Source organism: Motacilla alba, chromosome 9 (assembly GCF_015832195.1).
Source record: "Motacilla alba alba isolate MOTALB_02 chromosome 9, Motacilla_alba_V1.0_pri, whole genome shotgun sequence".
Taxonomy (NCBI): Eukaryota; Metazoa; Chordata; class Aves; order Passeriformes; family Motacillidae; genus Motacilla; species Motacilla alba.
The window spans coordinates 6,734,528-6,755,508 of NC_052024.1; the positions used below are offsets into that span (position 1 = coordinate 6,734,528).

Genomic DNA, 20,981 nt, shown 5'->3' on the forward strand with positions numbered 1-20,981 from the left:
TTACAATAATCTAATGGCAGTGTGCTAAGACAAAGATCAATATATAATGAAAGGAAGTCTCATTAGTGTGATTAAGATTTACCTGTTTGGTGAAAATACAATGTACCGTTAATCTGGATGCAAGAAATATCTTGATCCACGATTTTTAGAAATGAAGTGGAAAAGAACAAGAATTCTCTAGCTCTACAGATTTTTTTATGTAACAGCCTGTTTTCATTTGAGAAATATTCTATAGATCACTTTGTTTTCCCTTACAGGATATTTTAGTAGTCTACCCTTTCAATAAGATCTCCAACTGGAGCAGTGGGAGCACATATTTCCACATGACCATAGGGAACCTGGTACGAGGAAACCGGCTCTTATGTGAGACATCTCTGGTAAGAAGAGTTTTACCAACTAAGGCACAACAAAATCCTAATTTTTCCTTTCCAACCCTGACTGCTACAAAAGATGACGGTGTGAAAACAGATACCAGTGCAGCATTATATCAAAACAATTATGCATTTTTACCATAATTATACCAATTATACCATAAATACCAAAAGCATTCAGTGCTGTGTCAATAAAACTGCCATTTAGAACTTGTTTCCATTCATATATAATGCTATCTGATGCAAAGATGCATGACACAGGACACAAGGAAAAATAGTAATTTCCCGAATTCTTCCCATACATCAAAATTCTACCCATTTGAGAAGTTAAGACTGCAAACCTACAGAAGGAGCTTTTTGTCTTGCATGTCTGCCTCCAGTTATGAAATAATGCCAGTCCTGTAAGACTTCGTATTTTCCAGGGAGTGGTACCACTTTTTTAACAATTGGTTTCAGACTACTCAGAGTCTCAGAGAAACATCACTGTATTAATATTTAAAGGTAGGTTTGTAGAGATAACAAAAACATTTAAAGGCTAACTACTCTGACAGAAAAGCTTGGATTCTTAAATACAAGAATCTTAAGTACAAGTCAAGCTGCAGAGTGAGTACCAAGGAGACAGTGGAGCTATGGTCTGTAAAGTTTTGGAAATCTATGAAAAGCAGAGGGAGAAATGGACAAATTGTAACTAAACTAAACAAAACAGATATTGAAAGAAAAGATGTTCATGCAAGGAAGAACCTGAGAAGGTGATGGATGAGGGAAGAAATGATAGTTATTTTTGCTTCTAGAGCTCCCTAAGAGATTTAAGATTTTTTTCTTCCCTGACAGGGTTACAAAATGGATGACCTGTTAACATCCTACGTACGCCTGCTCATGAATGCTGTAAACAAGCAAAAGAACCTCCCAGCCTGAGAGTGGAAATAGAGCCCATGACCAGTACTTGTGCCAAACTACCTGTAATTTCATATCCCAGAAGAAATGCCATTTAAAGAATATTAATCTTGTTGATTGATCACACACTGGATGAACTGAGTTGCTGAAATACTACTGCAAGAGAAACTCAAGTGAGCATGTGCTTTCAAACATCTGTAACACTTCTGTCTTAGATGTAGTATGAGAATTCCATTCAGACACTGGATTTAGAGAAAGTTTAGATGGACTTTAATGTTCTATGGGAGTGCAGAAACCCTGTGAAGACCCCTTCTAATAGCCTGAATTTCCTCCATTCAAAGACAGACACACATGAAGAGATGTCTTCTTTTTGGAAAGAAAATGCCCCTTATTGTACATGCTCTTAAACGTACAAACCCCAAGAGTCTTTGCAAACAAAGGTAATGTAATTTTTTTCCTCCTACTGGCAATTCTAAGAGTGGAGAAATGCCCTTTAGTAGCACATAATGGGACAGTTTGAAAGGTAAGATGTTGTCCCCTGACTTACCACAGTCTTGCTTAAATTAAATAGTCCTCTTTCTTCCAGATGTTATAATGCTCTTGGAAACTAACAACTGCTTTCTACTGTGCAGTATCTAGTATGCTCTGAAACGAGTCTGGGGTTTGGGTCCATCACTTTTAGTTGCTCCTATTTCAAGATATAGATGAGCTATTCAGTGCAAATCAGAACTGAAGAACTCAGTCTAACAGAAGTCTGTTGAAAAGAGACTTTTCTGCTCCACAAAAATGTTCTGTTTGGAGTTATGCAGACATTCCCTCACGAGACAAGAATAATAGCTTTAATTTGTCCTGATCTTTTCTGCTTCCTGTTTAGCAGACAGCTTGAGTGGTAAAATTTGATTCAGCACTTGTTCATCCCTAAGAACTTTTTAGAAGCACAGCTTTGGTGCCACGGGAACCAGAGTGTGTTCTGAGTGTGTAAAGCAGATACAGACTGTGGTGGGAGCAAGCTTAGCTGCTTCCCCCTCAGATCAAGTACTCCTCCCTCACTCCCAGTGAAACATGAACATGTCTTAAAGCATTGACACCAAGTTCCTTGAGACACAATCTGGCAGTGCTGGAAAAGCAGCTCTGCCTGATCTCTCAACTTTGCCAATGGATGCACAATGGTTCTCTTGTTCCCTCAGACATGTGTGTGCAAAATTCAAATGCTGGTGGGAGTTTTGTATATGGGTGGCAGGGAAGAGCCCACTCTCTTTGTGCATCTAAATGAGTGCCACACCTGTCAGAATAGCTGATCTTTTTGCAAGCAGTTAGATGCTCCTGCTGTAATGTCCATTGCTGGCAATGGAAACGCTGGAGTCTAATTATCCAGAGTGGTTTTCTCACCCAATGTCTGATCTAACTAGCTATAAGTGAGAAATGTACAACACTTCACCTGTACAAAAAGAAATCTTGCAGCCAAACTGTATTGTTTCTGGTTTTTAAATAAAAGACTGCAGAAAATCAACCATGTCTTTTTTTAACCAAGTGAATGTTTGCTCCAGATCCATGTAACCTAAATCAACCAAATAACCACTATATCATGTAAATTATCATAGTATTCCATCTGCTCATTACCTACACAACACAATTTGTACAACACAGCCACTAAAAGGATGATACCCCTTTCTGCACATCCTCATCAACCACCACATCACTACAGAAGCAGCACAGGTCCAAAGCATGAATTCACCACAACAGTGCCTCAGGTTTCAGCAGTCCCAGAGTTCCTAGGAGTGGGTAACAGTCTCTGGCTAAGCACTGAAAATACGGCATTAACTGTACACTGTACAATTTTTTTTCTTTTTCTTTTTTTGTGTGAAGTTTTAAAATGTATTACAGTTAACTTTAATACAAGATCATACAAAGGCACGGTATTACAGCATTTCATCTACAATCATGTGCTTTGGTTAGACAGCTCAAACAATGTGTGATAAAGTGAGAGCTCTACACGGTGCAGAACCCATCAAGGCCTGAACCAAGGCAGGGAGCTGCTAATTCTTTTCTCAATCTAATACCTCAGCACTTAACAGTGCTTTACAGGCTAGTAGAACCATGTTTATTACATGCTTGCCTGCAATCTATTCCCTCCCCATCCAATCACTTCTGAAAGAGTGTCAGTCATATCATCTAATACCAGCCATGCCACATCAGGAATTCTCCATATGAAAGGCTGACCAGTGTTTGCCAGCACTGCACAGACTGCTGTAAAAACACCAGGATGCAAATCTAGAGAGAGGATTAGTGCCACAAAGAAAGATTGCAAGTGATTAGAATACCCTTTGAAAAAAAACAAGCTTCACACACCATGCTTTCTAAAAGCAAAACCATTTTCAAGTGCACTCAGTGAGTGTTAGTGATTTTACAATAAGGTATAAATATGAATTGGGTATAAATATGAATGTATAGTGTGATGTATCTTCTATTAAGTGTAGATTTCTGAGCCAAGCTCAACCTTCATATAAGTCTCTACTCTCCAGTAGTGTGATGCTTAAGAAGAATTTGGCCAGCAGATCTATTTACAGCAATGGAAAAAAACATGCAGCTTATTTCTTACTGACACCTTGACTATATTTTTTAAAAGGAAAACAAAAGCCAATCTCTCAGCCTACCAAGGCACTAAGGAGAACTTGTGAGTATGCACTATATTCTACTTGGTTTTAAAAAAGTAGACTGACAGAAGTAGAGGAAGATGCATTTTTTAAAGCCATTTATAGTTATTTCTCCTACTCCTTCAAATCTACTCTCACAAAAAAGATGTGTTGGTAATATAAACTACTGTAACTCTGCACATTGCAGGCTATGAGCACCAGAAGTGTAAGAAAAATGATTGTGAAAAATTAATAATTTAAGAGAATATCACCCTCCATTAGTACAGAGATTAAGGATTACAACTATTTTGTTCACCAACATAATTTTGCAAAACATCCTGAAGATAAGGACATACTCCAAATCCTAGAGAACTGAACAGCTTATCAAACAGAATGATATCAACTCTCCTTAGAGCTCTGAAGCTTTCTAGGTCTGCCAAATCCCTTACACAAGATAAGGCACATATTAAACTTCACTTGCAGCACTTAAGTAATGCCATTCACATACATGCATTATCCATTGCTGAATGTGAGTGGCTGCTGAAAAATATTACCTATTGGCTGCTAGTTACTTAGTCCTCCCATATTTACCAGGAATGTGGCTGTGTGTTCCTCCACCACTTCCCAGGAGGCTGGGGATACACAGCTGCTCAGATTCAGCATTAGACAGGGCCTGTGACTGAGATTACAGGAACAGACTGGAATGTTTTGTGCTGAGAAAAATCTGCATAACATACTGAGCTGCACCTAGGTCAGAATTCAAGTGTTTTATGCTGTGACAAAATGCCAAACAACAGGTTTGATTGTAAACAGGGGTCTTCGCAGGGCCACACTACTGCGCCAAGAGACATGCTGCTGTTCTTTATGCCCTTAATTAAAGACCATTTTAAGGCTGGTGAGAGAACAGTGAATAGCCACGTGTTCTCCTAAAGCAGTGACACGAGCAGCTACTGTTACTACAGTGCAAATTGGTCAGGAGAAGATGAAAGAGTTCACTGCTAAAATTAGGCCTATCCCTCATCATTGTTAGAGTGGATACAGCATAACTCAGTTAAAAGATTATGGTAACTTACAGCAACAAAAAGCAAAGCAGCTGAGGGAAACTGAGTGAGCAAAGGCAGTGAAGCTCTAAGAGATGGTGTCACATGTGGGATTCTGATCAGTTATCCAGGATTTCCTAGCACTGCTTTGCTATCACTGGTGCAGTTCCATGGGTATTGATCCAGCAAGCACGGTAACACAGTTCTAAGGTGGACTATTGCCCCAACCCAATTGCTGCTCACACATATAAGAAGTGGGGAAGCTTTAACTTCTTGCTACCTGTGGCTGCAGGGTGTTGTCTAGGCCCAACTGCTGTGTTCATCTGACTGACTAAACCATCCACTTTTTTGGAAAATTTAAATAATGCAAAAGACAATAGTCCTCCAGTGCTTGTCAGCATGCAAAGGGGCAGGCACAGTCTCCCAACTGTTCATGGAAAGGGATTTTCAGGCTGCTCAGCTTAGTTCAGCACAAGGAGTATGGGGGACACCTCTGGGGGACTCAGAAGCTCACTGCGATCATACATCATGCAGGTGGGCTCAGGAAAAGCACTGCTGATGGCTCACCTCTAAAGAAGTATTGAGAATATCCAAAACCAGTAAATTTCTCAGCACCTTGGGTTGTGGTAGCAGAGACAGTAGGACCAGTGAAACCTCACTGGTGACAGGCAAAATTACAGAGGAGGACTATATGCTTGAGATGTTAGCATCATGTCTGAGATCCTCTCCTTAAGTAAACTCAGGTCTCAAAAAGAAAGATGAATGGGACTCTTATTTGGGTAAAAACTTTAAGAAAAATGTTTTTTTTTTCTGCATAAGATATTTGCTACAAACCGTAAACATTAGAAACACCTTCATGTAATTGGACTTTCTGGAGCATGACCAACAAGCATATACTTAGCTGGCAAATAAAGTGAGAATGGGAAAACTGAAGTGCTTAAATTGGTACCATATCATTTATTCAATTTCCTTATGAAGAAGAGTAACCAATGCTCCAGCCACATTGCCTCAATAAATACCAGCTCTGCCAATGGACAGGACACGCTTTGTGTTGCCCAGCAGAAGCTCTACCAGGCATGTAGTAGTAGAGAACAGAGAAAATTAGTGTCAGTTCCAATAAAATGTTTCATTTCCCATAGCCACCTTCTCCTTAAGGAGAGCCCAGCTATTCTGAAGAGGCTCACATGGCCTTGACAGCTGAAATCTCCTCAGAACTTGGCACAGAAGCAGCAAAGGAAACTTCTTAGCTGCCTTAACACTGGTCCTAAGTGGGCAGTGCAGATGCCACAGCTGCTAGTTCCTGGGCTTGTCCAGTAAACCTACATACCAGAAGGACTGGGATATAGGATGAGGCACCCACATATTCTCTACAGGAATCTGGAGACAGACCAGAATTTTTTACATATAGTAAAGAATGACAACTTTCATACTATTTGCCTAGATATTAAAAAATCTAAAAATTGCTTCAGCCAGAGTAAGAAGAAAAATTCTGATACTCTGATTGAGAAAGAGCAAATCTGACATTTCTTCCAGCCCTACATTTAACCACTTTTTCCATATTCCTAAGACTAGAGGAGTGAAAAGAGTAGTACAGCTCAAGCGAAGAAGGAAAGATTGTGTACAGCTCCACAAAGGCAAAATGTATTGTTAGTAGCAAATTAAAAATCAGCCTGTGCACTGCTCAAGCAGAACTTATACTCCTCTTCCTGCCAGTGTTAATAGCCAATTGCTTGGGAAAAGGGACAGTCTAGGTGCAAGAGACATCACCAGAAGCAGGGGAAGGTACTGCTTATCTTTGGTTCCACTTCTTAGTAACTGCTTCTGTAAGCAACAGCTGCAGTGAGCAGCAGCTTGTGTGTGCAGTCAGGAGACTGACAGACCTGTTTGCTTTAAGCAGAGTTTAAATCTACAGCTTTAGGATGGATCTTCTTGGATGCCAGCTCTGACAACTTCTTCAGACGTTTCTTCAGCTCCAGAGGGAATTTCTCATAGCACTTCTTGCACACAGGCTTCATGTCAAACTCCACAAATTTATTCCTTTAACATAAAGAACAGTTATTAAAATGGTATTTGCAAACTATATGCTTCACTAATTAAAATCTCCATGCATCTACATCAGTGTTATTTCAAGTGTTCTATTCCATTTATAAAACAACTCATTTCCTCATCTGGTGATGCAAGGGTAGAGATTGGGTTCTTATCAGTGAACTGAGGTCTTTAGTATTGCTAGGTAAATAAGGAGCAAGATTTTGCTACATATTTACATGTAGCAGTCTAGAATAATAATTTTGTTACTGTAGAATACAAGTGCCACTTCAGAGGTCCCCTTTGGGATGAATTAGAGTCCTGTCTATGGCCAGTGGAGCCAGCCCAGCAAAGTAGGATAAGGGTTTGAACCTGAGAAAGGAAAAATGTAGGATTGCTTTTTTTATGTCCCTCTTCTAGATAATTGAGGTAAATGGCACAGTATTTCATTTCAAAATAATTTATGCAATAGCAAATATTGTTATTGAGGGGAGCAACCACAGTTAAGGAGACATGGAGGCTGCGGGCTATTCAGGAGAGGCAGTTCCTCAAAGTTTAGAGCCTTCCCTCTGTACTACTGAATGAGCTCCCCTCTTACCCAACCTCCTTACAGAACAGATTAATGAAGGAAAATAGATCAGAGAGGATGCTCCCTTTCAGTGCTGAAATCAGAGGAATTATAAGCACTTGTTCCCACAGAGAAAAGGTATATTGGCCTTCAGAGAGGCACAGGGTCACAGCTCCTCCAGGCTGATACCCTGCCTTAGGGGCAAATGTTTCACTCACGTGGTCCAAAATACAAACACTGACTTACTTCAGTGTGAGCTTGACGTTGCAGGTGGAGCAGGAGAAGCAATTCACACACCAGGCCTTGTTAAGAGCTGATACCACTGCAAAAGTAAAAGCACCAAGTAAGAGGAAACAGACGGATTGTTTGAATTCAGATTTATATCCAAATTCAAATGAGGCCAGATGTGAAAACAAACACTGTTGTCTTGCAACTGTGGGACCGCAACAGCTGCACTAGCAAATGAAACAAGGACAGCAACCCAAAACAAGGAGAGAACAAATCTTACCATCTCCCTCTATCACGTGGCTGCAGTTGTAGCAGACATCTCCAAAAAGCTGCACAGAAAAAGAAATAAGAATACGAACTCATGTTGCTGACTACTCATGGTCCCCAAATCACACAGCTGGTGGGAACATTAAATGCTAATAATCAAAGAATTCCCAGATACAGCAGTGGCCCCCAAATATACCAATTTAAGTCTTCTGAATAACTTCTCATACACTTGCCAAATAGTCTATGTTCCTTTGGATCTCATACCACTAAACACTACAAAACCTTTTTTGTTGATGCCTCACACTCTAGCACTGTTATGGGATCTTAAAGTCCTGTGGAGAAGAAAGGATGGGTAGAGTACGATGCTTAGTGTAGACAAACATCTCCTGATGCTCAACTACAAACCCCAAAATAGAACTATTGCTAAGATACAGCCACTGTCAGAACAGCAACAGTTACCTCTTATGAGAGAGTTATTGATCTGACAGAAGAAAATACCAAACCAAAACATTGCTCAGTCAAATGACACTGAAAAAACAGAGTCTTATTGGTTTTTCTGTTTGTTTTTTTTTTTAATTAATCTACTTTTCTATGTTTTAGATAATACAACAGTTGCCTCGTGCCCACAGAAAGAAGTAATTATTCAAGAAGTCCACACAAATACATTAGAAGTAAAATCACAGGGATTTTAATCTCAACCCATGGTCTGTGATTTTCTGCCATTGGCACAAATTAAAATCAGTGTCGCCAAGACATTTCTATTCTGTTTTCAGCATTACCTTTCTGCTAAGAAAAACTATTATTTTTCTGTTAAATCTGACTGATTTCTTAATATTTCATTGCATCTACAAATTCTGATTATGCATATATATTTGCATATATAAAGCATAAAAAAGCATTTGCCAGACACAGCAAGTACCTACATCACAGATGGCTGAATGTACCTGATTATAATGAGTCTCACAATAGGCCAGCCCTTTTTTTTCATAGTGTCGGTGCCCCAAGAACGGCTTCTCACACTTGGCACAAACAAAATGCTGTAAAAGAAAAATAAAAAACAAAAAACATTCCATGGCAGGCAAAACAACTTTCCCATCACCAGATAAAAACATGGCAATAAATCCTAGCTCAATACATGACATTTGATCACAGAACAGTTTGGGCTGGAAGGGACCTTAAGGCTCATCTGATTCCAACCTGGCCTTGGACACTTTCAGGGATGGGGCAGCCACAGCTTCTCTGGGCAACCTGTGCCAGGGCCTTACAGGGAAGAATTTCTTCCCAGTCTCTGATCTAAATCTACCTCTTTTCATTTAAAGCTGTTACCTCAATGCTTTAATGAAGCACAGACAGGAAAGATCTTTATGGAAGGGGAAAAAAAAAGAATATATTTAATTTATTTATAGTAATTAAGAGTTGCATTAAGGATAGGTGGAAGACCTGCTGGAAGGGCAACCATATTGTGCCCATCCTAATAGACTTGTGGACTATTATTTTGCTTGTTCCAGGGAAAAGAAGCAGGAACATAAACATAGTTGGTATGAATACACCTCAAATGAGCAGCAGCATGTCTCTCAGATCAAGCCCTAGGAGGCATAAATGACAGAAACAAAGATGACTGAAAATCTTCAGAGCGAGTTGTGATGCCTCAGCTGAAAGATATAGAAACAATGAGCTGAAAAGGCTTAAAAAGCAAGAATTGCTCAGCTTTCAGTAAAAATTCCAACACTTATGTGCCTGGTAACTCGAATTGGAGAGGATATATCTAAGTACATAATAAAAAATACATACATTTATTAATAAGTAAATGCTTTTCAGTGAACCCCTATTCTGCAAGGATTTTACAAGTTTTAAAATTAAGGTTATTACAGTTGTGAAAACAGCTTTCTTAGGAACCCTGATGCCCTGCTGTAATTCATTCACTCACAAAAGGCGAGGACAATCCAAAATATAAGCAACTGGGTTTTGTCTGAATTCATATATTACAGACCCCTTGCATGTCTACAGCTTCCAAGCAGCACTAGTCCTCTTCCACAGGAGCTGCTGAAGGAAGTTTCAGGTTCAGAAGCCTCACCTCGACGTGCCATTGCTTGCCCAGGGCGTTGACCACGCGGCCCTCGATGGGCCTGCGGCAGGCCCCGCAGATGGGGATGCCCATCTTGTCGTGGCAGGGCAGGCAGTACAGCTCCCCCTTCAGCTCCCGCGCCTCGGCCGTCAGCTCCTTCCTGCCAACACAGACCTGAGCTCAGGGCACTGCGGAAACTCCTCAGCGCCCAGGAGGAAGTGTGCGACACTCAACCTGAAAGTCAACTTAGGCAACATTCACACTACAAAGACAGTCATTTTAGCTAGTGAAATACAGTTGTTGTCAACTCATCTTTCTAAAATTCCTTTCTCAGTTTACCAGACAAGAAGGTATGCAGACTGTCATGTCTGCAGCTGGATACTCTCACAGACATATGAGGTGCACATGGACAGTCACAGTGTCATGCTAAGACTCGAGTTATCTCTGAATGGGAGAGCTCAAGTGCAAGAACCATCCTAGCAGCACTCAACACTGAGACATTTACTTGCACTGTTACCCATTCTGGGGCAGTACTGTGCCCAGGTAAAATGCCTTCATGGTAAGTAACTCAGGTCAGACAGGTACCAGCATGGCAAGGGACAGGGACTGACACAGCTCATCAAGCCATCTTTTATTTTCTACCCAGGAATTCAAAGTGAAACTATTTTGGACAGTAACCAGGCCTGGTAACTCCTATTTTTGGAAAACTCTACTATGGCAATCTGCACACAGCCTTTCAGATAAATTCATGCCAAGGAACTATTTTCACTTTCATTATAAACTATATTAGAATAAGAGAATATTGAATGGCAAAATAAAACTAAAATTCCTGTAGCTTTTCCAAACTTATTGCAGTTTCTCCTCACACAGTTTCTACCTACTCAGCAATAACAATGTGAAGGCAGCAAAGTTTAGACCTTCGGAGGGACTGCACTGCTGACTAAACTGTTTGTCTCCCTCCTTTTCTGGCAGAATTTACAGTATGACAACATACCCACAGTGGGTGCAGTTGAAGTGATCTGGATGGTAGGAATCATTCCTAAACATCAGAGGCTGCTCATCAATTATCAAGTGGCACTTCTGACAGATGTACTTGCCCAGTCCCTTGGCTTTTTCACGGTTGTGGCATGGCCGGCACAGGTGCCTGGTTGAACAAGTAAAGGAAAGAAAACATTAAAAAACTCTTTCTCCTAAAACAACATATAATACATACTGTAGGAAGCACTTTATGTAACAGAACTGTCTTCTGAGATCAAACTAAACATAATTTCAGTTTCAAACCAGTGGCACAGAGAAGAATGAGTATAAAGCAGTCACACAGTTGTATTTCCTAAGAAGACTACTCCTACATTCACTGATTTATGTGCCATCAGAGGTATCACCCAGTCATTCTTCCAGGGATCCTTTCCAACCCTCCAGATCTCTTCTGATAGCTGGGCAAGGAAAGGTGGCAACACCCTCTATCCATAACTAATGGATCCAACCATAACAGAGGCATTACAGCACTGGGAGGGAGCCAAGGAGCGACAATAAAATGTATCAAACCAAAGTGCATTGCTTGAATGCCTTTTACCATGGCTGGATTCCTTAGTCTTCAATATCTAGGAAAAACAAGAGACCTCTTGTTGCCTACAAATTCCTTTTACTCCTAAGTCAAAGAAAATTAAGAACTATGCAATTTTATGTGGCAAAAGCAGCTGTATTCCTAGCACCTGTTCTTGAACACATTACAAGTACACTTCTAAACAGGCACATAACCCAAATTTCTGGTAGAAAAGCTCAGGCAAAGGGACAAAAACTTTTGAAGGTTGATGGAAGCCACCAGTTTCATCCCAATACTTAGGAGGTCTGAGGAGAAGCTGTTGCCTATTACCTATCCCTCTAGCTGCAACACTGTGGGCTGGGAAGAATTTATGGTAAAAGAAAAATGACAGAGAATGACTTCTGTGGGTTGCTTTGTCCCAAAACAAACAAGTCTGCTTCATTCCTTTCACTATATCACTATGTCAAACACTCACTGAGATTTACAGGTCATTCTCAAAACACATCAGACAAAAGAAACAGTACAAATGGAAAGGGCAGATTTATGGATTAAGTAGCAGGTTCTTCACAGGGCCCCTTCCAAAATTCTGCCCTGACGAATTATTTACCCTTAGATCTGTGAAATGAGGATAAGGATACAACACATGTTGTTTGAGGCCTCAAACATTTATGACTCTCAGCTGGCAGGTGCCTGTCTAAGTGCTAAGTACCATTATTTTCTCTCCAAATCTGAGTCCTTCTGTCAGCAAATGTCTCTGCCCAGGGCTGGAAGCACTGGCCGCCCAGACAGAGTCCAGAAAAAGCAGACAGCACCCCATTATAAGGAAGCACACAGCTGTGCTCATCTCAGCATAAAGGCATCAATTTTACTCAGCATTGTCAAATGCAGAGTAATTATACAGGGCTGGACATGGGGACCCCAAGCAAGAGTCCTGAAAGAGACCCCTCTCATTCAGCTGAATGAGATGCCTTCAGCCAGTTGCACTGATAAACCATTATCAACCCCCACCCCACTCACAAACCCTCTGCCCTCCCACAGACCCTCTCTTTTGGAAGCAAAGGGAAGTGCTGGACAGGCTAAGCTGTTACCATAGCAGCCTCCCCTCTCCCTAACCCTCTCTCCCCCACCGCCCCTTCCCACCATTATGCAATTATCCCATTCTGAAGTGTCCTGTTGTGTCTGTTAATACTAGATTTCCCCCAAACAATGCATCTCTCCACCCTCCTAAAATAATCAGGGGACTCCAAGGATTCTGTGTTCAGGGCTGGAGGTTCAGTAGCAGCCTTCAGCAAGCACCATGAACACTGGCATATTCAGGCAGGATACCCTTATCTATACCAGCAGCCCCAGTGCCAAGAGCTCAGCTGGGATGAAGACTGCTCCTCAGTGCTGGGGTGTCCTCTCCCCTGCTCTGTTGTGTGACTGAGCTGATAATGTGCTATCAGAGCAAGGAGGACACTATATAGAGGGGCTCCCCTCTCTGCTCTCAGCAACTCTGCAACTTTGCACTCTCTTGGAATCATCTTGTTTGCTCTGCTGTTTCTACCTAGCTTGCTGTGATCAGAAGGAGCTCGTTGAGATATTCCCCGAAAGGATCCTACAATCCACCCACAGGACGGCACTGTAAAGAGGTAAGAGATCAACTTTTGTTAGTAGGAGCTTTAGGACCTTTTTATTTTTTAGGAGCTTTCCTAATGGCATTAGTTTCAGTTGGTACCAATAAGAAGCAGAACACATACCGAGGCAGATGAATATAATGCAATGTCTGAGTCTAAGAATAGGCAGCATTTTCTGAACTTCAAAGAATAATTTCCTCACCTTTATGTCACTCCTTCAAAACAAAAAAGGCTTTCAAACTTTTGAACCTAATGTATATCTATTTGTGCCAGTTGTATGGTATGTCTAGTGCTTTCTCACACTGCTTTGATGCTTACAATAACCAAGTATTTCAGCTGAAATACACTCAGCAGAGTGATTTTCAGGAGAAAAACTTCAGTCAGAAACAGACTATTTCTAATGAAGAGTACTTTGAGTGAAAGATAGGAGACATGCATTTGACCAGACACTAAAGTCATAATCATAAAAAAACCCAAACCAGTATAGTAATACCAGAAACTGCTCTAGCTGAGAGCAAGAACAGGAATTTCTGATACTTACCACAAACCCTAACATACAGGTCAGTGAGCAAGCAAAAGCTCCAAACTAGCCAGGTAACTGTGTACAATGAGCTAAAGATTTCTCCTGCTAGTTCTTTCATTAATGACAGACAGAGCATCTGCTGAAAGAGTGATTGCATTATGTCCACACTGACAGCCTTGTGGATTGTTCTCTTGCTTGTTTCTGAGCAGAAGAGAAACAGGGCATGAAATATGGTCAGTGTGCATGGATGTATTTCAAATGAGCAGTGACACCCCCATTTCAGTTCAGCCCTGGGAGGCCTGGGATTGGGGCTCATTCCAGAACAGTGCTCTGTTCAGCAATATGTAAATCACTAAATATTCACACAACATCAAGAGTGCAGTCCAAGCAGAAATTATTGGATAAAGAGTCAGACTCCTAAAGGAGTTTTCTGTCTGTGGAATGAAAGCCTCTTGCACCATACAGCTTAACACAGACCACACATCACAGGTCATTTGTGAAGGTTTCTAGTTTGCTCTTAGCATTTATACAGACTATAGGAAACCCAGTGATCTGTCTGTAAAAATAAAAAAAAAAAGCTAAAAACATTTATTTTAAATGTATAGGATAAACTCAAGGAGAATAGGAGTGGAATTGCAAGTAAGTGCAAAGGGCTTTCAACACCTTTTAGAGAACACACTGTCAAAGAATTATTACTTTTCTAAAGCTGTAGAATTTTGTTGAAAACATGTAAAGTCTAAACATAAGTCCAACTATTAATTCTAGTGACATGTTGGCTTTTTTCTGAACCTACTCAAGTGCTGCACCACTATTTTCATCCATTAACTAGAATGACCAAAAAAAAATTAAAGCTGTAATTAAAATTTCCTTTTAAATTAAAACATAAGCAAAATTAGAAAAAGGACCACTTCCTTTTTCTATTAACTTCTAACCAGAAAATGAAAGACATCTCACTTCACCTTTCTCTAAAAAGTAAATTAGATAACAGCAGCTGTCCTACGAAGGCTGTCATTTGCAAGGACTGAATCTACTTCATCATTAGTTCTCTCTCTTCCTGACACTGACATACTGGGCTTCCAGACAGCTCTGTTATTCTCCTTTCCTCTCCAACCCACAGCATATTGCACTGAAAGCATGTCTGTATAGAAATCCACAGCAGACTCAATGCTGTCATCAGTGAGGATAAAACTCTCAACTTTGAAATCTTCCCTATTCTAAGTCTGGTTCTGACACGCAGCTGAATCTGAACTTCTGAGATCTGCCTAAGGAAATCAACTCAAATGAGTTGGTTCAGTGTACCAAGCTGTGAAACCCCTAATAATCAGCTTGTAAACAGGGAAAAGTCTGCTTACTCCTTCACTTTGGGAACTGATTTAAAGCATTATCAATAAGGCAAGAGTCATCCCAGTCCGTTCCATCAGACAACCCTGGGTTCTGCTATTTCAGCTGCTCCAAGCCAGCGTTTACTCCTTCCTCAGGTGTCACAACCATGGAGAGAGCAATGTTTAGCCATAAGACTATCCCCAGCAGGTGTGTACACAAAGATCACCTAATTTACACTTTTTGCAGATGAAAAGCATAATTGAACAACAGGCCTGACAGGAATAAAAAGGGTTAATAGCTAGAACATGAGGTGATAAGCACCATCATAAATTAACAGCCAGTAAAAAGGCATGGTCTCATGTGTTTCTCTTTTGGTATGCAACAGAAAAATAATATTTAAACTAATTCCATCCAGGGAGGACAAGTATGTGAGTCAATGTTACTATCCCATACACATTTTAAACTCTTGGGTTCAAGCATACTTGCATGTTCTACTTTTTAAGGGACAAATGAATAATATAAACAAAAAATTGTGGTCTTTTCTGTAAACTTGTGACCTTCACACAAAAAAATTGCAGAAGGGCAATTTCCTTTTGTATGTAAAAGCACAGTTTCACAAGTATTTCTATAGATAAGAACAAAAGGGCTGTACAGTCTTCCTTGCACATCCAATTGCAAGTAATGGCAAGATAGCAACTTGTTATAAATACTCAAATCCAGATGGGTATCCAGGAAATGCATGAAGTAAGAAGGGCCCTCTGTGGCCATAGGAAGAACTTCAAATTTCTGAATTTCATCCAGCCTCCCTGCTATTGACTTTGCCTCTTCAACTGTGAACCAAACAGAAGTGATCCAGCACATTTGTCTCCAGTTATTGCAGTTTTCTGTTGACCTGAAAGCAACAGCAGCCAAACTGAAGACATTAATTACCTTGGAATTTTCTGACATTTTTCAATGTATTTGTTTGTCCTTAATCCCATTTCAGTTCTCTATGATCCCAATGTTTTTAGGCATCTGAACAGTGAGTTCTGCTGGGGAGCTGGACACAGTGTATAATGGATGTATTTAAAGATTTATTGAATATTATGGAGAAATGGTCAGTCAGTACAAAATGCAAGGGTGAGCAAAGTGGAGGTACTGTTGCACAGACTGTAACACTTCTGAGGAATCCAAGTAATAGAGACAATGCTGGAATTTCAGACCACCAGCATTTCCCTACCACCTATACCCACAGACAAGCAATGTATAAAAAGCCATGGGTAAGTGCTCAGAAAATCCTATCACACTTCTTGTTGATGCTGTTCAGGACATTGCAAACAGAGACTGGCAAAGCCAAGACCAGTTTTGCTAAGCTTCTACTTGGAAAAGGCCCTGGATAAGCTACAGTGGAGCTCAGGCTTTTGAGAGAGAAAAAGAGAAAGCTGTGGTGGAAGATAAAAGCTGCAGGGAAGGATGACACTTTGAGAGGTGACTGACAGCATGGGCATTATTTAAAATCTTCCCTGAGTCAATTCAGTGGCAAAAGATGTTGCTACCCATCTGAGAAGTTTCCTTCTATATTGGAACTAGGTGCATTTGCCTTAAACACATGACTTTTATCTAAAATAATGCTCAAAGGCTTCCAGGAACCCTGTGGAATTTTTAATAACGGCAGTATTTGACCTGTCTTTTATTTCTTTTAAGAACAATACAGATATTCTAAGCTACTTCACCTTACAACCTGTGCTCAGAAAAGCTCATCAGTAACTCCTCAGTCCCGAATCAGGCTTTTAAATTGAAATACGCCAAATACTTTCTAGTTAGATATACAGAACTCACTCCTACTCCTCTTAACCAGACACACAAGCATCTCACTACCTGGTTATAAAACTGACCTCAGCATGGGCTGGTGACAAGCTCATCACCAGCTAGCCAGCTCCTCACTGGGATTCCTTCCATGGGAATTACTGCTCTGGTAAACCCAGCTGAGTAGAGGGTATTCAGAATTCTAATATAACATTTAAATTCAGACTGACCTGTCATACCAAACACTGATGCTAGCAAACAGGAGACATTGCTGACTTTCATGTGTGGGTTTTTCAGTTTCAGGGTTGTTTTTTTTTCATTTTGTTTTCCACAAAACCAGGCTCTTCTGTAATATAATGTCTTAATTCTTTCACATTTAGGGCTTTTTCTTCTTCAGAACTGTGGGGGAAAATGAATGGGCCTGCAGCTTCAAGCCTGCTCTTCAACTGCTCAAATCAATCAAATTTCAGTTTGGAAACATCAGAGCAATGTGGCAAAGAGACACACCTTGAGAACATGATTTTTGCCACTTTCTACTTTCTGGACTTCATCCTGGCTTTTGCTGGCAATGCCCTGGCTCTCTGGCTTTTCATCCGGGACCAAAAGTCAGGCACGCCTGCCAACATTTTCCTGATGCATCTTGCTGTGGCTGACCTGTTCTTTGTGCTGGTACTCCCCACCCGGCTGGTGTACCATTTTTCTGGTAACCACTGGCCATTTGGTGAGATCCCATGCAGACTCACTGGCTTCCTTTTTTACCTCAACATGTATGCCAGTATCTACTTCCTGATGTGCATCAGTGTTGACCGTTTCCTGGCCATCGTGCACCCGGTGAAGTCCATCAAGCTCCGCAGGTCCCGCTATGCTCACGTGACATGTGTCTTTCTGTGGGTCATTGTTGGGGTGGCAATGGCACCTCTGCTGCTCAGTGTGCAGACGGTGCAGATGAAAAACACAACTGTCTGCCTGCAGCTCTACAGAGAAAAGGCCTCACGCCACGCCCTCGTGTCCTTAGCAGTGGCATTCACCTTCCCCTTTGTGACTACTGTGACTTGCTACTTACTCATCATCCAGAGCCTGAAGAGCGGGAACAGAGTTGAGAAACACCTGAAGGAAAAAGCTGTCAAAATGATCATCATGGTCCTGATGATCTTTCTAGTTTGCTTTGTACCTTACCACGTCAATCGCTTCATTTATATTCTCCATTACAACGGGAGCAAAGCTTCCTGTGAAACGCAGCGTCTCCTGGCCCTCAGCAACCGCATCACCTCCTGCCTCACCAGCCTCAACGGGGCCTTCGACCCCATCATGTATTTTTTTGTGGCTGAGAAATTCCGTGAGGCTTTGTGCAATCTGTTTTGTATTAAAAAGACCATAATGCTGCCTCAAACATATGAGGGTAAGACAAACGAAAGCTCGCTAAGTGCTAAATCTGAACTGTGAACATGACTCTTGTCAGTGTCAGTCTTAAGAACGCTCTCTTCCACCAAAATCAGCTGAGAGCACAAATATGCAGCAAGACAGTCCAACCAGAGTCCAACTCATCCTGAGAAGGGAAGTTCTGTTGTTTTTATGGGGCTGCCTTTTACAAGAACCCCTCAAGCATAGAGAACGTGAGTGTTTGTATTGCTGAAACTGCAAACAGGACAGTTCTTCTGGTTTCCAAGGAATGAACCTGAGGGTCGAGCACTCAGGAATAGGGAAGAGGACAATGAGGAAAATTGACCCATGTATTTATTTTTTTTTAAAGAACTTCATTCCCAAAGCACTCAGTGCTCCTCTGCACAATGCATACAGTCTTATTTAAAATTTCACATTGTGCCAGCAGTAGAGATCCACTCCTGAGACAGACCTGCCTGATGAAAAAACCTCCACATTTCCACATCTTGTTCAAGTTTCTAAATTCAAAGTATTTATATGCAATAGAGAGAAAATTGGTACTAAATGGTGACAAGAAAAAAAAAAGATCAGAATGAAGCAATGAACCCAGACTGGACAGGAATTAAGAGAGAAAACATTCCTAGCTTTAAGATGGTTTACAGTTCTTTTTTATGACTTATCTATCAAGACTATTCCTTCACTATGGATAAGTAGGGATTGTCGTTATTCTCACTGATACAAACTGCATCCAGCAAAATATGCCTGGTACAATGAAACGGGAAAAAAAGAACACACAAGTTTCCAATAATATTTACTCGAAGACTGCTTCAATGCTATGGATATAAATATTATAGGAAATCATGTGACAGGTGAAATATATTGTTACAGAGATACACACACCTATCTCTCTGCTATGCTTCGGGAATGAGTTCCTTACCATTTTAGATTTGATCCACAAATTGCAAAATTAAACATACTTTATCTTGCTTGAACTGCTTTTATCCTGACTACTTCACCAAAACACCCTAAGTGCTATTCCAACAGGCAATTCTAGCAAGATGAGATGCCAAAATAAAATCAATTATGCCCAGCTGAAAAAGCTAAGGCACAGAGGTAGCATGCAGTATGAAAAATAAGAGGGAGTTGAGAAGACTCCCTGCTAGACAGATAAAAGTACATGACCTTTTCTTCCTTCCTTCACCATTTAGTTAGCGAAAACATAAACTCTAGGAAACTACTAGGCTTTGCTTATAACATATGAAAGCCTAAAATTAACTCTGAATTGTGCAACATTGTCTGCTAACTGCTGGACTGTTTTATTTTCTTATAATGGGATGCTTTTGTATAATCTCTCTTTTGTGTTTTTATTTCTTATTTCTGAATTAAATGTATTAATCGACCTCTAGGATTCATTTTGTATTTCTGCAGTTAAAATAAATGATTTATGAAGACCAGTGGAATTACAGGCTGAAAAGACTTTGCTGTAATCATTGCGTTATTCTTTTGGCCTTTTGCTACATCTTGATTTCCTGCCCGGCAGCTTACTTGATAAACAGCCTGCCTGAGATCACGTAATCCCTTTTTCTCACTGATTAGGCAGCCTTCTGCCTGAAATCCCTTTCTTTTCCAGAACGTACTCACTAGTCACTAAATTTTGAGTTTCTTGTTAGAAACAAGAACATGTTTCATTGGATGAAAAACTTCTCACCTAACAAGTTATTCCTAAAGTTTCTTCTGTACCTTTTCAAGCTTTCCTTCTCAGTGTAAAACTAACTGACCACCCTCAGCATCTCACAGCTGTATCAATAACACACTGATAAAACTTTCTGACCTCCTGCTCCCTCTTACCTGCCAGCATTCTTCACAAAACCCAGGTCAGCAAGGGTTACATCGCAGAGCTCACAGCGGAAACATTCTGGGTGCCAGTTGTTGTTCATTGCCTTGATAACACGCCCAGTAATGAACTCACCTGCAAAAGGAAAGCATGAGATGCATGCAGAAAACAGTCTTATCAAAATCTACCATCCTTCACAGTCCTTCCACTTTAATTCCATAACTACTATTATAGTCTAACTTTGAAAAAAACCCCACTTATTCCCACAACCAGAACAACCCAAAATCACTGCTGGTATCATGCTTTCTTCTCACTCAGAGCTCCTGACTCCTTAAAACAACCCCAACCACCCCAGCCCAGCAATGCTGTAAGGTTTGCACAGCCCTGCAGTTGTTAAGCCCTGGTGTTGATATTTGCCCCTTCTTACCACATTCCCCGCAGCAAGGAGCAAACAGCATCTGGAAGTCATGCTCACAGTACTTCCGACCTTCAAACTGCAAGCAAAACAAGAGAGAAGGAGCCCTCATGAATACCTGAACTACTTTTACATCCTGACAGTGCAGCATGATTTTCCATTGATATGACCATTTAGTCAAGGTCAGTCACATTTTCCAGTTCTAGCCCCCTACACACCTGTTTTCCAACTCCTAAAGGTTCTCATTAAAGAAATACCCACATATGGCTTCATGGTGAATTTGTACAGCTAAATTAATAGCAATGAGGCGACAAGACAGTAAAAATCCTGAAGAATACCCCAATCCTTTTCTTATAGATGCCTTTAATTTCATTTTTCCTTTAGTTTAGTTCAGAACTACTATTCCTCCTACATGAGGCTAAAACTCATGTCAAAATCAAATACAGCAAATTTAAACCAATGTATTATTCG

General features: G+C 40.7%; 3 protein-coding genes across 10 annotated transcripts in view; 2 read left to right on the forward strand and 1 right to left on the reverse strand.

Annotated features, from left to right (window-relative positions):
• The window catches only part of MYO7B (myosin VIIB), a 54,599-nt gene extending 48,771 nt beyond the window's left edge, over window positions 1–5,828 (forward strand). For 4 of the 6 annotated variants that reach the window (XM_038145474.1, XM_038145473.1, XM_038145475.1 and 1 more), the window contains one exon: window positions 258–5,828. In XM_038145474.1, coding sequence (XP_038001402.1) covers window positions 258–515 — 258 coding nt within the window. In that variant the 3' untranslated portion in view covers window positions 516–5,828. The remainder of the gene's footprint in view (window positions 1–257) is intronic. The other 2 variants (XM_038145477.1, XM_038145478.1) reach the window with 1 other exon arrangement.
• LIMS2 (LIM zinc finger domain containing 2) overlaps window positions 3,102–20,981 on the reverse strand; it is a 31,544-nt gene continuing 13,664 nt past the window's right edge. For all 3 annotated transcript variants that reach the window (XM_038145480.1, XM_038145482.1, XM_038145481.1), the window contains exons 3-10: window positions 20,523–20,589; window positions 20,110–20,230; window positions 11,086–11,235; window positions 10,101–10,251; window positions 8,971–9,063; window positions 8,040–8,088; window positions 7,778–7,853; window positions 3,102–6,975 (exon numbers count right to left, since the gene is read on the reverse strand). In XM_038145480.1, coding sequence (XP_038001408.1) covers window positions 6,828–6,975; window positions 7,778–7,853; window positions 8,040–8,088; window positions 8,971–9,063; window positions 10,101–10,251; window positions 11,086–11,235; window positions 20,110–20,230; window positions 20,523–20,589 — 855 coding nt within the window. In that variant the 3' untranslated portion in view covers window positions 3,102–6,827. The remainder of the gene's footprint in view (window positions 6,976–7,777; window positions 7,854–8,039; window positions 8,089–8,970; window positions 9,064–10,100; window positions 10,252–11,085; window positions 11,236–20,109; window positions 20,231–20,522; window positions 20,590–20,981) is intronic.
• Window positions 12,750–20,103, forward strand: GPR17 (G protein-coupled receptor 17). The gene is made up of 2 exons (XM_038145483.1): window positions 12,750–13,265; window positions 17,262–20,103. Exon 2 carries the CDS (start codon window positions 17,293–17,295, stop codon window positions 18,322–18,324), a length of 1,032 nt encoding a protein of 343 aa, XP_038001411.1. The 5' UTR covers window positions 12,750–13,265; window positions 17,262–17,292; the 3' UTR covers window positions 18,325–20,103.